General features: G+C 43.9%; 1 protein-coding gene across 1 annotated transcript in view; it reads right to left on the reverse strand.

The window, feature by feature from the left end:
• The window catches only part of LOC126260791 (nematocyst expressed protein 3-like), a 118,464-nt gene extending 98,522 nt beyond the window's left edge, over window positions 1–19,942 (reverse strand). The window contains exon 1 of the mRNA XM_049958128.1: window positions 19,822–19,942. Coding sequence (XP_049814085.1) covers window positions 19,822–19,942 — 121 coding nt within the window. The remainder of the gene's footprint in view (window positions 1–19,821) is intronic.
• Between the last annotated feature and the right edge of the window lie 585 nt (window positions 19,943–20,527).

The raw sequence follows: 20,527 nt of genomic DNA on the forward strand, positions 1-20,527 counted from the left end.
ATAATCGGTGCAGTGTTCCTTGATGGCACGGTGATTACCGGACGGCACGTGAAGGTTCTGGAAGATGATATCATCCCTATTATCCAAAGTGACACTTATTTCGACAAGATATGATTCAAGCAAGATGAAGCTTGATCCCATCGAAGCAGGAGAGTCTTTGATGCCCTGGAGGAGCACTTGGGACGCTGCATTCTGGCCCTGGGGTGCCCAGAGGCCTTTGGCGTGGGCCTCGATTGACCGCCATATTCTCCGGATCTGAACACACGCGACTCCTTTTTGTGGGTCTATATTGAAGGGAAGATGTAAGCAATAACTCGAAAACCATTGCTAAGCTGAAAACAGCCATTCACGAGGTTATCGACAGCATCGATGTTCCGACACTTGAGCGGGTCATACAGAATTTCGCTATACGTCTGCACAACATCATCGCCAATGATGACAAGCATATCGAACACGTCATAACCTAAAACCGAATATCTGCAGTGACGTTTACATGTTGAGTAAAGTGTGTGCACGCCGTAGTTTGTAAGTGATTTTCGCTTTTTTCGTATAGTTCAACAGCAGTCACCCTGAATGAGATTTTCACTCTGCAGCGAAATGTGCGGGAATATGAAACTTTCTGGCAGATTAAAACTGTGTGCCGGACCGAGACTCGAACTCGGGATCTTTGCCTTTCGCGGGCAAGCGCTCTACCAACTGAGCTACCCAAGCACGACTCACGCCCCGTCCTCACGGCTTCACTTCTGCCAGTACCTCGTCTCCTACCTTCCAAACTTCACAGAAGCTCTTCTGCGAACCTTGCAGAACTAGCACTCCTGGAAGAAAGGATATTGCGGAGACATGGCTTGGCCACAGCCTGGGGGATGTTTCCAGAATGAGATTTTCACTCTGCAGCGGTGTGCTGATATGAAACTTTCTGGCAGATTAAAACTGTGTACCGGACCGAGACTCGAACTCGGGAGTTCTAGTCTCGGTCCGGCACACTGTTTGAATCTGACAGAAAGTTTCAACAGTCACCCTGTACAAATGCTTTCTCTGAGCGTTTAGGCTTCCCACGTGGCTGACTTTCTAAAAACTTCCTCGGGCGCTGACCGGTTGCACATACTTGGAGATGCGGCAGTTTGTCTATGTAACGATGTTATTTTAGTCGTACAACAAGGCAGTACTTGCATAGCGCCCGAGGTGACAGGCTGCCAGTGTTGGTCCAGCACTCTGGCTATTCGGATTATCGGAAGTCCACTGATGGGTTCGCTCGAATGCACAGGAATATCAGCTAAGAAAGACATTATAAATACAAAGGGTCTCGTTCAAACACGTTCAAGGTGCTTTCTGTAGAGCTAAAGGTAACGTCTGCACGCTACACCATGTGTGCCGATCATATCAGCGTCGTTTCCGTGCATATACGCAGTTTTAACACACGCTGCAATTAAGGGAACCCGTTTCCAAAATTAAGTTAAGTAAATATCAGTTATTGCATACCTGTGTCAGGCTTTGTTTGTGTATCCCACTCTACCACCATTTGATAAGTGTTTTATTAACTGCATTTAACGGTTGTCAGCTAGGTACGTCTCCACCTACCTGACAGAGATTCCCGGAACGTCAGCCGACACGCAACGCACGACAGCTGTGTGGGCTGCCTAACAGTCAGGCAACCATCAGTCCGTTTTCCACATAAGAGACGTGGTTTCCGCTTAACTGTGAGGATTAGAGCTTGCTACACCGACTGTCGCTTTTTATTCCAGAATGAATTTTTCCCTATGTAGCACAGTGTGCCTGCAGGGCCGCCAGAACAGAATGGTGTGCGGGGAGCTTCAATCACGTTTGGAAAACAGGAGAAAAGTCGTGACAGTAGTGACACTGTGAGGGGAAGCTGTGGGCACGGGTTGTGAGTCGCGTTCGTGCAGCTCAGTCGGCGTGGCCAGCTTCTCGTTCGGAATCCCGGCCGGTATTGAGCGCTCTGATACACCTTGTTATCGCCTTCGGCCTGCTGCCTGCTGCTCCTGAAATTACGAGGCCTGTTCGGAAAGTGAGGTCCGATCGCTGACGATATAGAAATCAGTAAAAAAAAAGTTTTATTTGAAGGGTTAGCTACACCCTCTGGCTACTTCCCTACATAGTCTCCGCTCGAACTTATGCATTTGTCGTCGCGTTACATCAACCTTCCAAGACCCTCGTAGCCCCCTGCACTTCCCGATAGTTCTACAGCGCGTTGTCTGTGACCAAGTGTTGTCTTCATACCCAGTGTTTCACGTGAACAGAGATGATACTCAGGACGAGCCTATTAGGGCTGTGTTGTGGGTGATCGAACACTTCCCATCGAAAAGGTTGCAGGAGCGTCTTCACTGCCCCTGCAGAGTGCGGCTGAGAATTGAATGAAGAAGGAAGTGCGTGGCAGTTGTGTTATGTGGGCTGCATACATTTAGGCGAAACGTGGTTTCCATTTCGCGTCCGATCGGACCTTACTTTCCAAAAGGCCTCGCACATCTAAACTGAAGCAAAAAAATATAAAATTCTAATCAATCAATGAGTGCGAGCACTTCTAATGCATGAATGTATAGTCATAGTAAGGACGTTCCGAATGGTCATGTGTCTTGTAAATGTCTACCTATATGCCAAATTTCGTGCAATTATCACACAACACAGTCCAAGTACACTCCTGTCGATGACCCTGGCTCCCTGAAAAATCACTTTAGACTCTGTATCGCACATGTGGCCTGTAATTGAAACGAAAGAGTCACGATGATCTCCCCACTGGCAAAAGAGCCCGGATTTGTCCCCCATTTGGATCTCCGGGAACGGACTCCCCTGGACGAGGTGACCATCAGAGATAAACTGAATAAGCTACGAAAGTGTAGTATTGTACGAGTGGAGCGTGGAGTTTCAGAGGTTTGAACGTGATAGGAAATCTATAAAATCTGAAAATGGAAATGCAAATGCTCAGTATAGATATAGTGTCAGTGAAGAGAAATGGAGAGAAGATGAAAAGATAAGTATTTCTTGTCAGACGGAACTGGAGTGGGATACTTTATGAACATGAAAGTAGGGCAGAGAGTAAGCTACTCTGAATAATTCAGTGACAGGGTTGCTCTCAGATTTGACAACAAATCAACGTGAACGACGATAGTTCAGGTATACATGCCGACGTTGCAAGCAGAAGATGAAGAGATAGAATAAGTATATGAGAAGTATATGAGAATACTGAACGGGCAATTCAGCACGTAAAGGAAAATTAAAATCTGATAGACATAAGGGATTGGAATTCGATTGCTGGGGGGAGGGGGGGGGGGGAAGAACAGAAGGAAGAATTATGGGTACGCTAGTAAGAATGAAACAGGAGAAAAACTAATTGAGTTCTGCTATAAATCTCAAATGGCAACAGCGAATATTCTGTCCAAGAATAACAAGAGGAGGAGTTATACTTAAAAGAAACTGGAGACAAGGGAAGATTTCAGTTGGATTACATCATCATCAGACTACAGAGATTTCGTAATCAGATACAGGACTGTGAGGCGTACCCAGGAGCAGGTACAGACTCGGATCACAACGTAGCAATGACGAAGAGTAGGCTGACATTTGAGAGACTCTTCCGCAAGGATCAGTGTGCAGAGAAGTGTGATACTCTAGCACTGAGGAATGACGAGATGCGTTTGGAGATCCTTGCCGCTGTAGATACTGCAAGGATAGCTATCGCAGGAGCCATCTGAGTTGGAGAGGAATGGACGTTTCTCACAAACTGCAGTCAGAGAAGATGGACAGACAAACGTAGGTAGGGGGATGAAAAAGACTTTCACACAGAATTTACAGAGTTACTTACTTACCGCGGACTGGCAATTTGGGTGACGTCTCAGTATTTAAAGACTAGTGCAGAAACAAATTCTTATTTCGAAAAGAATACAATGATTTGAAAAGCAGCTAGGTTAATTTCGCAACTCATGATATTGACAAATTTGTTTATGAAATGTGGAAATTTAGAAAAGTTTGTGGAACCGTTTTATGCATCCGCATTGAGAATACGCTACAAGTAAAAGTGCGCCATGCTGTAAATTACAGTAAATTATGAAAGATCCTAATTAATGGCTTAACCAATTAATGAAGTGTACCATCTTGTGCATAAAAATTAAATGAACAAAGGTATAACGGAAAATTTCGGAATCCAACAAGCACTGAGGCAAGATGTGCGACGGAAAATGTAGGTACTTCGGAGCTTCGCTGTTAATTATGTTTTAAGTTAATTAGTTTCACAGAATCCGAACTACATTAATGAAGGCCAGTATTTATAATGAATGAAGTCCATAAATATCTATTTGCTCACACACTATTTGCAAAGTCGTAATGCAATAAAAATATGAATTATCCTTATCTTTTGATTAGCAGCACTTTCATCAAAGCTATGTAATTAGATGAACCAAAACATTAAAAATAATAACCTGGACAATGAAGCAAAGTGTATTTCACCCTGGATAACATATTTAAATATTTGTGTGTATACCACATATAAATGTAAGTGTATCTCGACAGGATAAAGCTAAGAAACAAATTCAGTTACTATCAGGAGTCGAAATCATAACAGATGGAATATTTCCGACTTGCCATGTCTCAGACTGAGTGATGGATACTGTGAAGCATTTCTCCTTCTAATATTCTATTGACAAAGATCACTGATGTTTTCAGTCTGCGATTGATTGTTGACAGCAGACCCTATACGGGAGTAAATGTACTGCTGGCCTGTTGTCAGTCCGTGTGAACAGCTGTTTAAAGAGCCGCAGAGTGGACACCACACACACTACCCTTGTGGCGCACTCCTGTGCAACAAACACTTTTCATCGATGACGAGTTTCCTCAGAATATGATGCCATAAGGCATTAGCCAATGGAAATAGGTTAGAAAGTCAACTTTTTTTTTACATTTTCATCTCTAAAATTTGATATTATCCCTAATACAGTACTTGTATAGCAAAGATATTTAAGAAGATCTGAAACTCGTAACTTGCAGTTCAGTTTCTTATCAATACACACACCTAATAAATTATAATAGTCTGTTTCAATTATTTATTTACGTTCATGCATTATTTTTAATCTTGTGATTGGGCCTTTTGCAGTACTGAATTGCATGTATTGTACTTTGTCTAAATGGAGTGGCAGTCCATTTGCAGAGAACCAATAATTGGGCTGGTGCACAAGTTCGTAGCGTTTTCCCATAAGTTTAATAAACACAACAGATACACGTAACAGAGACGCCAATCAGCAATAACATGTTCTCCTTCACCATTTGCAACGTTGGGGTAACTTTTCGATTTCGCGGCTGTAGAAATGATGTGGTTTTGGAGCAAATTTTCATCCGGAAAGGAAGTTTCTTGTAGGCTATTAGACAGAGAGCGGAAGAGGTGAAAGTCTGAGGGCGCAAGTTCAGGTGAACAAGGTGGCTGCGGAATGACTTCCCAAACCAACTCCTGAACAGTGATTTCAGACAGTCTAGCAGAATGCGAGCGAGCGTTATCGTGGAGTAACTTCACGCAGTCTTCCAGATCGTTGCTCTCGAATAACGTCTGCTAGATGCCTCAGTTTTTGAAGATAAATGTCAGCATTGGTGGTTACACTCTGGGGAAGCAATTCGTAGTACAACACACCAGTGTTCGACCAGATGCATAAATCGTATTTTGTGGATGCTCGCAGGTCTTTGTACAGCGAGTTGCTGCTTTGTTTAACCTCAACCATTCCTTTCTTTTAATTGTGTTAGGATAAAGACACCCACTTCTCGTCACCAGTAACAATACAGGATGGAAATGGTGGTTGTTGTTCACAAGCCAATTGGTGACGAGTAAGCAGAGACGCACACATGGCCACCCGCTGATTTTTGTGATTTTGACAGACCACGTGATACCCATACACCCGATATTTGAACCTTACTCATTGCATGCCAATGTCGCACGATGGTGAAATGATCACAGTTCGTCACATTTGCCAATTCTCTAGAATAGTGAAGTGGATCATTGTGGATCAATGCGTTTAAACGATGTTCATAAAACCCGGAAGATCTTCCTGAATGTAGAGTCACTGATACCAAAACGGTCCTCCTTCAAACGAGAAACCCGTTTTTTGCCGTTCTCTGTCCAATGCCGTTATTCCCACACACGGTGTAAGCGTTTCTTGCTGCCTCCACTTCTGTCTCTACTGAATTCAGACAGAAGAATGTGTCGCAAAAGCTCCGATTTCTCCACTTGGCACTTCATTTTCCAGCGTCCGTAACTCCACTCACTGTCTCCAAATGACAAAATGACAATATGTAAACTCACATAGCAACAGTGAACTACAAATAAAAAATGGCAGTCGATAAATAAATTCGTAGCAACCGAAATACCAACATCCAAAACAAACACGCTATGAACTTGTGCACAACCTAATAATTTAGAGTAGAACTACACTGGGGAAGAGACGCTTCAGTCATTCACTTCATGCATTTATTGCAAAGGTAATGGCTGCTTTCCTGTGCCACTGTCAGATAATCAAACACCCGGTAAGGGATTGGTAGCATGTTTGGAGTTTTTTTTTTTTTAGATTAGATTAGATTTACTTTCATTCCAGTTGATCCGTAGTGAGGAGGCCCTCCAGGATGTAGAATGTACTTTTACCGACACTCCCGGTACTGGTACGATTTGATGACGAACAGTAATTATGAAGGAAAAGAGCATCAAAGTACGTTTCGCTATGACCCCATAGGAGGCAAGTGACCAGTAAACGCCTCTGTGGCACACTTATTTACAGTATCAGATGTGGAATGGGACAAGAAAAACTTTGCTTTCGTTACCACTACCGCGACGAACACTATAATGACAGATGCCGCTTTCATACAAAACTGAAGGTTTTCCCAAGATCTTCGCACAAAGACGCAAACATGAAACAGTGGCTATACTATCTGCTCCGACACCAACACCTAATGGGAAATAAGTTTGGCCAGACACATGGGAAAACGTTTCAGAATTTCCTCGAAGTTACACTGTCTGAACTATAATCACCATTCATCTACTGACAGGACGGAAAGGTAACTAACTGATAGGATAAATGGTAACTAACTAGAAAAAGGGTTTTTTTCCAAAGGGATTTTGCTTTTCAAGATCACCTTAGTTTTCAAGAAGGGTGAAAGACGTGCTCTTCATTCTCATTCACTATGCACACCTTTCATGTTTTGTTCTTTTTGTAACGAAACTATTTTCCATCAGTCTCTTATAATTGCAGTTGAATGCCTATATGGCTACTTACGTTTTTGTGTTAATATTACGATGAATAATGAGAGAGGACGGGCGCAGGATATTTTTCTTTATTTGTCCAGTCAGTTTTTCTACCTCACTGGGGTGGGGAGCACGTGGGACCAATCTGACTGCTAGGTGGTGGCCAAAGTCGTCCCTCTTCTTAGTCTCTCAAGCTGTCGTACCAACTCTGAAATTTCACTTTTCTCTCTCTTTTAACGCCTCCCTGAGAACTCCGGGCCATCTTATTGGCCGGTGTAGGAGTACGCCAATGTTCGCTACCTAACGCCTCCAGCTTCCCACAGGAGACAAGGAATCTTCGGTCAGTGCCGGTCTGCTGCTGCTCGTAGATGGAGACGCAACGTTGAGGTCCCGCATCAGTAAGCGTGAGTGTTCTTCGTGAATCCCAGCTTCGTTGGTTACAATATCGTGAGTGAGTTAGGAAATCCTTCATTTAGAGCGCGTTCGTAGTTTTCGTCTTTTTGTGATGTTTATCCCGTAAATATAAGGATTTTGATCATGCTGGATTTGGTATCCGACCACAGCCCGTCAGACGCGAGAAGTCGGTTGTATTTCGTATCAGGGTGGGTGAACCGTGAGTTTCTACTTTCAGAATCTTTTCATAAAGAATTTACTTCATTTACTAGCGATTCACCAAGAACATTAACACATTTAATCACACTAGGTGAGCGTGGAAATAGTTGCCAGGAAGTAACTGATGGAAAATGAAATTACTTTTAAAAAATGTGAATTTTACTCCTAAAAGCCTTTTCAAAAACAGATTTAAAATTACAATCGGAAAGCACCCTCTAAATATCAAGTTATAATTTTTCAGAGGCAGAATAACAATTTGTAGGAGCCTTCGGGCTGAGAAGCTTCCGCCCCCTGTCAACACGGCCGTACTCACGACCGCACACAACAACCTCTGAAAGGCTACACTGGTGCAAATCTGCAACACACACCGGATTACTTTAAACTAAAAATTTTAACAACTCACACAAACACATTAACTGTGCACCCCGTAAGAGGGATGGAAATGGTACAAACACTCACACTAAGAAATTATTTGCCACAAAAAGTGCAGTTTGTTATTTTAAAAGGGCTCTTACGGTCGAAGGGTGGCAACTTTATTAAAATCACTATATAAATAAAACCCAGGAAATTCAGACTTACATAAAATGTACAACATGCTCTACATTACACATATACCGCCTCGCAAGATGATAGGCAAGATAAAAACATATTTCAGGAATTCGGCCTTTACCTTAATTCTATAAATTCGTTACAGCAGATTGACGGGGGGGGGGGGGGGGGGGGGAGTTACTAATCAACCCGAACCGCAAAAGACGGACCACCCAATTCACAAATAACCACCTTCCCGCGGGTGGGCGAACGCAGAAGAATGGTGGGACGACCCCAAAATAAAGCGGCTGGTGACCTCACCAAGAAAACAAGTAGAATTTAACAAATAAATGAAACAACATATCTCCAATCACTTCTAATAAACTGCGATTCCTGGTGAAGACCTGGCGCAGCACCCCCAACGCTCTCCCGAACCGTCCGCTGCCAACCGCTTCAACGGACGCAGGAAGGCGCGCCGATCTCCCGTCTCACGGCGTCGCAGTTCGCCTCGGCCAGCGCGATGTCGTGGTTTCGCTCCCGTTGCTCTCGTGTGAACCGCGAAGCCACTACCCCTTTATACGGGGCGGCCCACTGGACTCACGTGGGGACCCCACATGCGCCGACGCTCAAGGCGGACAAGTCATCTCGTGTCACAGTGCGCGACCGACCAACCGACCGATCCAACCGCCAGTGACCGTTGCCCGAGCAACTCGAGCAGACTGGCGGCCTAACGCGCAGACTCAGATGCAGGAACTCAGCCCCGACCGGGCGACCACTAGCTGGGCTCTGTTACTGGCGGAGTGGCTAGACTCTCATTTTCTGGCTTTAAAGTTTGATCCAACGACAGGCATACTAGCACTCCGACGACAGACAGACACTAACTGCCGCACAAATGCAAACGAGCGACAGACCAGCAACTGGTGACGCGAGACTGACCTAGCCTCACTCCGACTAACCAACTGCCTGACAGACCGACAGACTGACCCCCTGCCGAGCTCATAGCGCCCCTTAAACGCACGTGAACAGGTAACCTTTCCCCTTTCCCACCAGAGGGAGACACCAAAGCTGCGATTGCCACAGCGACGTCACCGCCAGACTGCTTTACACTGCGCGCTGCGGCGCGCTCTTCAAAGCAGCAAATTTTACTACGGCTCAGTGGGTAAAAGTTCTCACTCTCAAGATTACAGTTGTACCTCCTGGATTCTTTCTTTGTTCTTTTTTGTGGTATGAGCGTGGCACTAAAATTCTTTAAATTGCAACCTTTGTGAAATGTGCTTGGTCCATTGTGCTAAATCACGTGACCACGCGACGATAGGCTGGCTATGATGATTCCATGGCAATGGTTGGTATCCGCTGTTATTTCATCCTCTCTACTCAGACGTAAGTTATTACCATAGACATTGATGAGATTCACTTGATTCCCGGGCGTGAGGCCACTTTGGAATCTTATCCTAGTACTCAGCGCCTGTTCTGTTTAGTTTACAGTAGTGCCGGTTGCATGCTGATAACCCCATTCTTTTATTAAGAAGCACCGTAACGTGCAGTCGCGACGATCAGGTTCTTCGTTTTCTTGTCCGCCATCCACCTGTTCCCTCATCATAGTGGAAAAGGCAGGCTGCTGGACCAACTTCCTCACTTCACCCTCCACCCCCTATAAAGGTTATCTTCAACGCTACCAGAGCGAGTAAGATTAACGAGGTTCACTTTTTGTACTTTTAAAAGATTCACTTTCTCTTATGTTGTTAATAAAGACGTAATACTAATTCTAATCTACCTTTTTTCATTCACTAGAAATTCATCCCCTCACACGGGAATAATTTGCAAGTCCCCTATAAAATCATTCTGTTTAGCGAGGTAATCAATTAATAAATACATTTTGTGGGCGGTCTCCGTAAGATCGGGTGGATTTTGCGCCTTTTCATGTTAGGGCCAGGCTGTTTTACTCCCCATGGCACTGCGGATCATGTATAAAATTCCACTGGATGTGATAAAGGTAGGATGCCTCATTGTGAATAGGGATACTGAGTAGGGAACATTTTTATAGAAGCGTACGACCAAAATATTAAACCGAGAAAACTTTCCGTATTCTGTCACTCTATTATAAGATCTTTTAGCAGTTCCCATACCAATCAGAAAGATGAGGCGCTGCTTCAAAGGGTTTAGTTTGCACCATGAACTGTACATCGAATAATGTTTCAATTTTCAAGAAGAATTTGAGTTTTCAACGGAATATTGGTTCCGAAAAAGAGGTTTGGTTTGGTTTTATTGTTTTGTGATCTTTCCCAAATATAATACTTCAGTTGTTTTATACTGTATCTCCCTGCTCCCTCTAAGAGAAGGAAAACCTCAATAATAAGAGTTATTTTAGCCAAGTACTTACGAAGATGAAGGGCATTTATGGAGACTGCAAAAGTAGGATTGAGTGTGCAAGCTGGAAACATAACAGAATGACATTCGGTGGCACACTGGGCTTTCTAAAAGGGTTACATCTGAAGCACGCTTGATAACTTCACAGATTCGGATTGTAAGATGGCAGCTAAACGCATTAAATCGCAGAAAAAAATGGCTCTGAGCACTATGGGACTCAACATCTTAGGTCATAAGTCCCCTAGAACTTAGAACTACTTAAACCTAACTAACCTAAGGACATCACACACACCCATGCCCGAGGCAGGATTCGAACCTGCGACCGGAGCAGTCCCCCGGTTCCGGACTGCAGCGCCAGGACCGCACGGCCACCGCGGCCGGCTAAATCGCAGAACATCACTGAGTGAGATACAGGGGATATTCTGCAAAAACAGACATAATGTCTGCAGGGGTACCGCAATCACTTTTTAATGCAATGTTACTTATAATCCGTCTTGATTGCAAAATATTTATTCACATGACCGGTTTCGGTTCCTCTAGAACCAACTTCAAATCTTCAATTTCGGTTACAGGAGTAACCCGTCCACATTCAGCAACCTTCAATGTGACGCAGCATGTGAAGGTTGATGAGTGTGGACGGGTTATTCCTGTAACCGAAACTGAAGATCTGAAGATGGTTCTAGAGGAACCGAAACCGGTCATGTGAATAAATATTTAGCAATCAAAAAGGATTATAAGTAACTCTACAGCGTATAGGCAAAATAACATGCACAGTTGTAGCAATGGGATGGTTGTGTTTGATGGTCAACAACGCAACGTGTCGCGCCGGACTTCGCGTGTTCAGAATGGACTAGGCATCAGTGCCGGTTGTTTACGAGTAGTGGACACTTCGTATTTGCATTCAGGGTTCCAAAGAGGGCAGATTGTGGGCGCCCGATTAGTTGGAGCGTTAGTAACCAAGACAGCCAACTGTTTCAGTAGTCATGACAGCCTACACAAAACATGGGAAGACGTCATTCATAGAGCCAGGAGAGTATGAGGAGCATTCAACTGAACTGCAGCGTCTTGCCCGGCCAGCGCAGTCCCCGGACTTGAAAACTGTGGGCGGCAATGGTACGCAGACTCCGGAGCAGATTTCCGCCTCCCTCGTCGCTTTACATTCCACTGGAGACTATACAATCATTATGAGCCAGTATTCCAAGAAGAATCGCAGCTATATTACGGGCAAATGGGGGTCCACCCCTTATTAATAAACCATTCCCAAGTGAGTACAGGTGTTCACATTATTTTGCCTGTCCCCTGTACGTTATTCAAACCGTATTCAAACAGTGGCTGTCAGACCGGGAGAATTCCAGTGATCGGACTGTTTCGTTTAGCGGCAGTTCTTCTTTTGTCAGCATTTGTTGATAATATAAAGAGAATAACACCTCTCGATATTATTGTGATGCAAATTCATGCTGCCGCTGCAGTTTTTGGGTTTAAAAAGAGTAAACGCCTATGGTTATCAGTCAGTCTCTTACTCGCTACCCAGGACAGAACTTGTATACTCCAACAGCCTGCGTCTGAAATAAAACTCAAGTCCGAAAACGTGTTACAACAGCATCCGACAAACACACACAAAAAAGAAACAGAAACTGATATAAACTCAGGAGCCTGAAACGAATTATCTCGGATCGCCCCCTGTCTTTCTCTCTTCCTGGAGGACTAAACGCTTCGACGTCAACTGAATTTGCTGAGGTACTTGGCTCCAGATTCCTGTTCATAAACTCAGAACTCCGTCCTGCAAAGACTTTAGATCCAGCTGCAAGGGTGGCGTAAAGCCGCCGTATTCGACCCTCGGTAATTTGAATCACACAGATCATTTCGCCCACAATTTTGTTTTACACTCGGTTTGATTTCCTTCGAAGAATGTTGCTACCCACCTCGGTTTCCCATTACTCTCGGCATTCCGGCCCAGCGAGCAAACAGAAAGGCGCCGAATTCCCTCCTTCCCTCCCTGCCCCTCCCCCCGTCTGTCCCCTCCCGAAACGATTAGGGAACGCGGACTGTAAACACGGGCTGGTGCGCTGTTTTGCTAAAGTAACGCCCCGACCGACGTTAACTTCTTGAACGATTTCTGGAAGCCAGATTTATCATCCGCGCCACATAAAATCAACATCTGGGGAAGGATGCACTGCTATCAAAGCAGGAAAGACGAATGACTGTTGTTCGAATTTGTTTGGTTTCGGCAATCATACATCAGCTTAGACTAATCTGGTACGTGCTGAAGTAAGAAACACGTCGCTCTCTGCTGAAAAGGAGTATCGTGTAAATAAATTATTGTAATACGTTCAATTGCTTGTAACTAGCAACTTGCGAATAACGTCGTTGGAAATCGCTTTCAAGGCTTGTACCGTCACATACCATGCGCTATTTTTTCAGTCTTCCCTCGCATTTCCATATGTAACAGGTCACTGGCCTGCCGTTTGTATTGAATACAGGCAGTTTTTTATATACAACGGTCTAAGTGAAGAACTGTATTTCTTTAATAGTCACAGTCTCTTCTTACGTAGTAGGTACAAAAATTTTAACTGTTACTACCAAACGCCACCATCGATGGGAAAACGTGTACGAATATTCTCAGAGCATTCATACACATGAATATCTTCTTTTTCTTTATTTCTTTTTAATCTTCACTCTCCTTACTTTCGAGAGCTTCACTATCTACATCTTTTCCTTAGCGTGCCAACATCTTCGTCTTTGATCTGATATTACTGTATGTAACTTTATCGGAAGTCTTTCTGAATCATTTCTGCAGCTGCCCAGTCTTCTTCTGGTTTGTTCTGACTTTTCTTGTACACTATCTATCTGTAGTCCTTGAATGATGCCTTAATTTCCGATGTTGTCTGTCATTTTGTATCGTCTGGCAGTTCTTAAAAATTTCATATCTACGTTTAGAATATGACTTTCCAATTTGTTATTTGAAATCCAAGACTCAGCAAAATTTTATTTGAGTTTCTTACTTTAGCTTTCAGATGGCTATTCGATGATCACTATATTATTTTTTTCATTTTATTTTTTATACTATTATCACAGTCAGAAGACAAGTCACAACCAACATAATGAAAATGCTTTATTTCGTTCAAAATTCCATTATTAACAACAGTTTTAACTGGAGGGATTTTTCTACTTTTTTTTCTGTGAAATAGTGATTGTTAGTCTTATGAGTTAATATTGTCATATACTATTCAGTGCATATTTTGATAAGCCTATGTTCTGCTTTTTGTAGATTATCCGCCAGTGTAAAATGAAGAAGAGACCGTCAGTGTAAGGAAGTAAATTTAGCAGTGATAAGACGTTCAGTTGAAACCCTGCGTTAATTGTAAAATTCCATCTGTGTTCGGCACACAGAAGTAGGAGGTAAACTGTAACCTCGCTTAACCCTTTTGCTTCCTGGTACTGGATCTCTTGGTCTTCAGTCAATATCTATAACAATTGTGTTTTCGGAAGCACGTTTAACTGGTAACATGTAACCAATACGCGGAGTACCATCGAGTTTTCATTATATTCTACACCTTATCAGAGCTTATGAAATGTGAGTTTACTGATAAAACTCCCATTGATTATCAGTAAACTGAAGCAAAACTCATATTGCTGCAGGACGGCGGTTCCGCTGCTGAGACGATAAATCTTAATGTGCGGAGAAGGCTGGCTCACACTTTCACCATAAGCGGTAACACGTAAACTCATTGTTTTCGAAATAAAGCTAATTAAGCACTAACCTTGGAAACTTGCGTTAGTTTCTTACTTTGTCCACCTCGCGCTAATGCACGATCAGTTGTGTGCATTTGGATCAAAGCATGACCCATGCTATCGGCTGGTTACGTCCTCTGCGCAACGGGTGGTGCACACAACCAGGATGTCACCCCAGCAGTGCGGACTGCCTACCTTCCAAGGGAACCTCATATTGGCTTTCCAATTGAAAAATATTATTTCTACATAAAGAGTTGGGATCAGCGCTTACAATGGTTATGGTCTATTGGTTGCCTTTTGTATGTTGCGTTCTAACTGGTCGTGTAAACATACTTTAAGTCAGGCACTACACAGATCTAACAATGTTAGGATGTGAACGCCAGTTGAATATTTTAAGGCAAGAAGTCTGGATCCCATAACACCATGTTGTGTCATTGTGTCTTGTAAACTTATCCATGTATGCCAGTTTTAATTGCTTCATCGATAAAGAGCTCCCATTTAATAGCTGAATAACATATTTCATGTCGTCGTCATTGAAGGCGCGTAGCTCCCTCATTTACGTCCACAGTGTGTTTCAGAGTAACCTTTCAAAAATTTGTGGACAGGTTCCTTACTCCAAAACAAGAAAAAAATGTCAAGTAGACACAAGCTCCAAAATCCATACTTTAAGAGTTATGAGCACTTGTCTGTTCTACAATCTGTGGATCACAGCTCCTTTACTGTAAGATCTTTGCTTTCCATATTTTGGGAGGAGGTGGTATGAAGCAAAACAAGAAAAAAAGTCCGGTAAACGTGGTCTCTGAAATGCGTGCCTTAAGAGTCACGAGCGCTTGTTCATCTTCGCTGCTGTGAATCACATCTCTTCTACTGAACAAGTGCTCATGGGACTTGCCGGCCGCGGTGGTCTAGCGGTTCTAGGCGTTCAGTCCGGAACCGCGCGACAGCTACGGTCGCAGGTTCGAATCCTACCTCGGGCATGGATGTGCGTGATGTCCTTAGGTTAGTTAGGTTTAAGTAGTTCTAAGTTCTAGGGGACTGATGACCACAGATGTTAAGTCCCATAGTGCTCAGAGCCATTTGAACCATCATGGGACTTAAGGTGTGTATTTTAGAGCCCATGTATACTCGACATATTTTTGTCACAATGTATGGAAAGCAAATACCTTGCAGTAGAAGAGATGTGGTTCACAGTATAGAGAATAAATAAGTGCTCATCACTCTTAAGGATGCATTTTAAAGCCTATTTTTACTGGACATTTTTTCCTTGTTTTCTGTAGGGAACCTGTCCCAAAATATTTAAAGCGTCGTTTTGAGACACCTTGCATGTCATTCTCTTTATTTGTGCCAAGAGACTGCTTCCTGTGGTTCAGCGTATAAGACGAAGCGTTCAGTGTACGTGTCGCTCGCCCATGGCGAAACTCTAGCAGTCCCAGAATTGACCTAAACTGGTTCTTTCAATATCGAAGCATCAGATACCAACATGACGATAAGTGATATAATTTCCAGTGCTGCAAAAGATCCAGTCAATGACATATCACAGAGTACAACAGCATTTTTGATCCAGTTCTGTCCTCCAAAGGCGGCAACGTTTGCCGATGTGACGTCCATCCTGAATATGCGTATTATCTTTTCTCCTTCGCAAACAACTTCCTATGTAACTGAGTCTTAACGAACATCCACACCTCCTTTGTACGTCGTAGAATAGTAGAAGACAACGGGACACTGAGTTACACCAAAATTTATTAAAAATTATTATAAAAAGTATTATTTTCATGAGATTAACAGTAAGTGTGATGCTGCAAAGCTGGAATGATCAGACGAGAAATACAAGCCTGTAGAAGGATACATGACTATGGTACAGATAGATACCGTCCTAAGGAAATTAAAGAGGAGTTTGGGGTTAAAAGAACGTGTTCTATGAGTATTAGCAGCTCAGATGGCACACCAGTAACAGAAGAAAATCAGATTAGTGTCTAAAGAATCGTCGACAGTGAGGTCATTATGGACGGAGCAGAAGCTGAAGCTGGCATTACGGATGGTAAGTCACGGTAAACCTAGATCTGGATGGCCGGACGCGGGTTTGAATCTTCGTTGTCCCGAATGCGAGTTGCGTGTGCTAACCACTGGCCACCTCGTTCAGTTGGAGTACAGAAAGGAAAGATGAAAGGTGGAAGGAATATCACCTGTACACGGAAAATAAATTTGAAAACATTATTACAGAAAGGAAACAGGAGGTAGGCAGGGCCTGTCATAATTAATGGAGTAAGCGTATACAATTGAAAGTAAACTAGAAGCAAAAACGTCTGAGTAAAGATGGGCTCTGAAACGCATACCTTAAGAGCTATGAGTACTCGTACAGTGGAAGAGATGAACGAGTGATCGTAACTCTTAAAGTATGAACTTTAGAACCCATGTTCAAAATATAATTTTTCCTTTTTAGGTCCACACTAACACCTCCTAAAATGTGGACAACAAAGAGCTTGCAGTAGAAGAGATCTGTAAGATGAACAAGGGCTCATACTTCTTAAGGTATGCGTTTTATAGCCCTTGTTTATAGATACTTCTTTGCTTCTAGTATCGTGTACTTTGAACTATATATGTTTACGCCATAATTATCATACACCCTACAATACTGTGAGATGAATTAGGCAAAGCATTGAAAGACCTAAGTCAAATCAAGGCCCCAGAGGTAGACGACATTTCTTAATAATTGTTAAGATTCTTAAGAGACCTATCCATGAAAAAATTATTCTGTTCAATATGCAAGATAAATGACATAGGTGAAACACCCTCCGATTTCGAGAACAATGTAATAATTCGTACTTGAAAAAAGGTATTTGCTGACGTGTGAATATACCGAGCCATCAGTTTAATAAAACTTGAAAATAGTGACTCCATTTTCCTTACGGAAGAATGGAAAAACTAGTAGAAGCCGACTTTGACGAAAAACAGTTTGGGTTCCAGAGAAACGTAGGAACACGTGAGCCTATACTAACCCTCCGACTTATCTGAAGAGATAGACAGAAGAAAGGCAAACCTTGTATGTTCATAGAAGTTATACACTAAGACAAAGGTTTTGTCATAGTTGACTGAAATATACTCTATGAAATTCTGGAGGTAAAGCGATAAAATAAAGAAGTGTAGTAGACATCCTCAGAGGTGATGGTTGAAGTGATCACTGTAGCAAAAATCTACTAATACCAGTATTTCAGGCTCCTGTTTAGAACACAATCGAGGTAGATTCTTCCTACATGTCAATCAGGGGCCTGAAGATGGTGTAGTAAAACGCTGAAACGGCTGCCAAATGAAATAAGATTGAACATTGACGGCTGAAAGGTATTTAATCTGACATACTCTATCGAACAGCCGAGTCCCGCAACTATTTCTAAAAAGATGGGCTGTTGACGGCTCCACTCTAGACGTTTCCTTCTGTGAAGACGCGTCACAGGGACACGTACAGCAGGTCTCTGACAATAAAGTCCAGCCTCCTGAAGTCCAGCCTTCTGTGCACCGTTTGCCTCGCTACAACACGTCCAGTGGATGCTGTGAGGTCATATGGCAACTGCCGTGAAGTACTAAGGCCACATAACGCTTCTCTCTTTCTGATGTTACACGGGGTCGGCCCTTCCTTGTCTTCGGCACACAGTTTCGGTCTCTATAAAGTGTCGCCTCATCCGAGAAACAACAAAACGATTCTCATTGAGCCATCGGACTACATCAGTTTGCCACTCTCCTACTTCCATTCTTCCCATGGCTCTCCATCGCGGAGAGTATGTAGGCGTCTTTTCTGTGCCACACTGCACCGTCTGCGGCTGTGTACACAGCGATTGTGGATGTGCGACTGCGCGGCGAACACTGTCAGGTTTGATAGGTGCCCCGGCGTCATTATTGGCGTGGTTGTCCTTTAACCAGAATGCCATCGTACGGACATCTGTTGACAGTTTGTACGATTATATCGTGAATTAGACACAGGACGGAGAAATAGTGGTTTGTTGCTTTAATTTTGGAAACCAGTGTAACGTTGTATGGAAGTGAAATGTGGACGATGAACAGATAAGACAAAAATTTTCAAATGTGTGTGAAATCTTATTGGACTTAACTGCTAAAGTCATCAGTCCCTAAGCTTACACACTACTTAACCTAAATTATCCTAAGGAGAAACGCACACACACACACCCATGCCCGAGGGAGGACTCGAACCTCCGCCGGGACCAGCCGCACACGCGATGACTAACAGTTAAGAAGAGAATAGAAAATTTTGAAATGTGATGCTACAGAATAAAGCTGAAGAGTAGGTAGGTAGATGAAATAAGTAGTGAGGGGGCACTGGATCGAACTTGGGAGAAAACCAATTTGTGCCCCGAAGTAACTCGAAGAAAGGATCGATTGAAGAGACATTGCCTGGGAGTGCGGGGACTAAAAATTGTACAGCGAGGCCAGAGAGCTTCGTGACAAGTTGGCTCAAATGAGTGTAGACTGCAGTAGTTGTTCAGAATAGAGTAGCACGGACAGCTGCATCAAACCAGTCCCCGGACAGAAGGCCACGACAACACCGATCTCCGTCTATTGGCAGTGGTTCAACAATTAATCTGTCATTCACAGCCACATTGCACATTCTTCTTGGTCGAATACACTTGCGTATGTACTAGCACTTGCAAACACAGTACAGCCAGGTTCACACGATATCGAAGTCTTGTAATACAACACGACGCATGGTGGCAGCCAGTCGAGGAATACGTGGGGAAGTCGAAATGCCAGGTCCGGTGTCGAAGGTGCAGCACTCCGCGTCACCGTCCCCAATCCTCCCAGGTGACCGGAGAAGCCTCTGAGGACACGCTTTGGTAACTGCAGGCACCACCGCTGCAGCTCTATCGGCACGGGCTACCCTCTCATTAGGGGTGCACTAGGACTCTCACTACTTGACAAACTGAGAAATTCGGCGATCTGACGAGGCAGCGGACCCCACTTTGAAGTTTTTCTCTCTTTGAAGAACACTGCTAGAGCGGGTGAACAGAGAAGCTAGCGCACAGTACACTCCTCCGCCTGTCCTAGCAAAACTATGTACGGAGCACTTTATAGGAGAAGTAATGAAAGAGAATGGAGCTCCTATAAAGTCTGAACTCAGTACGTCGCGGCAAAGTCGTCGTTATGAAAGGGAAAGGGAATAGAAACTTCTGTTTCTGTATGTGACGGTCGACAGAAAAGTTGAGATGTACAGTGGAGCGTATTGTTCACCGTAACCCGTATGCATGGGAACACACTTCTCTATACAGGACAGAGTTGTGGATCTCTCATAACATTAGAACGTGGAGCCCTCTGTTAGACGTGTGCAATTTTACGGCAGAGTTAGCACATACGTGACAGAGTGGGTGCCCCGACCAGCACCTCCGTCGCGTCCTCCGACCGGTACCGTGGAGGAGGGGGCAGTGAGGCAGTTAACGACAGCCGGCCACCATCGGCCGCCTTACGGAAAAGCATCAGGCGTGACGCATAACGCCAACACACCCACACGCAAAGTGAACACTGCAGTCCGCTAAAATTGCAGCACCACTGAAAATTGCCTGTTGATGCCACAGTTTCAGTTCTTCTCGCTACATTTTGCTTTTAGTATTTCGGGACAGGTATACTTGCAATACTTTACGTATTTCTGCTACACTCAGCTTCGACTGATCGATATCATCTCTTCGAGTAACCTCTTTGCACGGTCACTTAGTCGATTTCGCTTCTCTGGGGAGTCAGTTTGTCTTCCACCCGATGAGAAGCCTTGGCGGATTAGAAGCCACGAGGCCGCCTTTGTCTGATAGAGCATTCGCCGTCCCAGTTCTGCTCTGTTCTGTGCCCTGGTGCGGAGGTCCTGTGCTCTGGCTTGCTGCTTAGTCTGCTGGCGATCTGTGCTGGTGTGGAGACTCTACACTTCTGAAGGAGTCGGATGAGGTCATCTCAGTTATTTCCAGCGGTGAAGCTGAGGCGAAGTGGTTAGGTTATTTCGGCAGTGCTTGCTCACGATTACTCTCCGATCAGGGAAGCGGCAGTATCCTTCCGCAAGGTAAAATGGAAACTCAT

The sequence above is a fragment of the Schistocerca nitens genome, chromosome 5, assembly GCF_023898315.1.
Source record: "Schistocerca nitens isolate TAMUIC-IGC-003100 chromosome 5, iqSchNite1.1, whole genome shotgun sequence".
NCBI classification, from domain to species: domain Eukaryota; kingdom Metazoa; phylum Arthropoda; class Insecta; order Orthoptera; family Acrididae; genus Schistocerca; species Schistocerca nitens.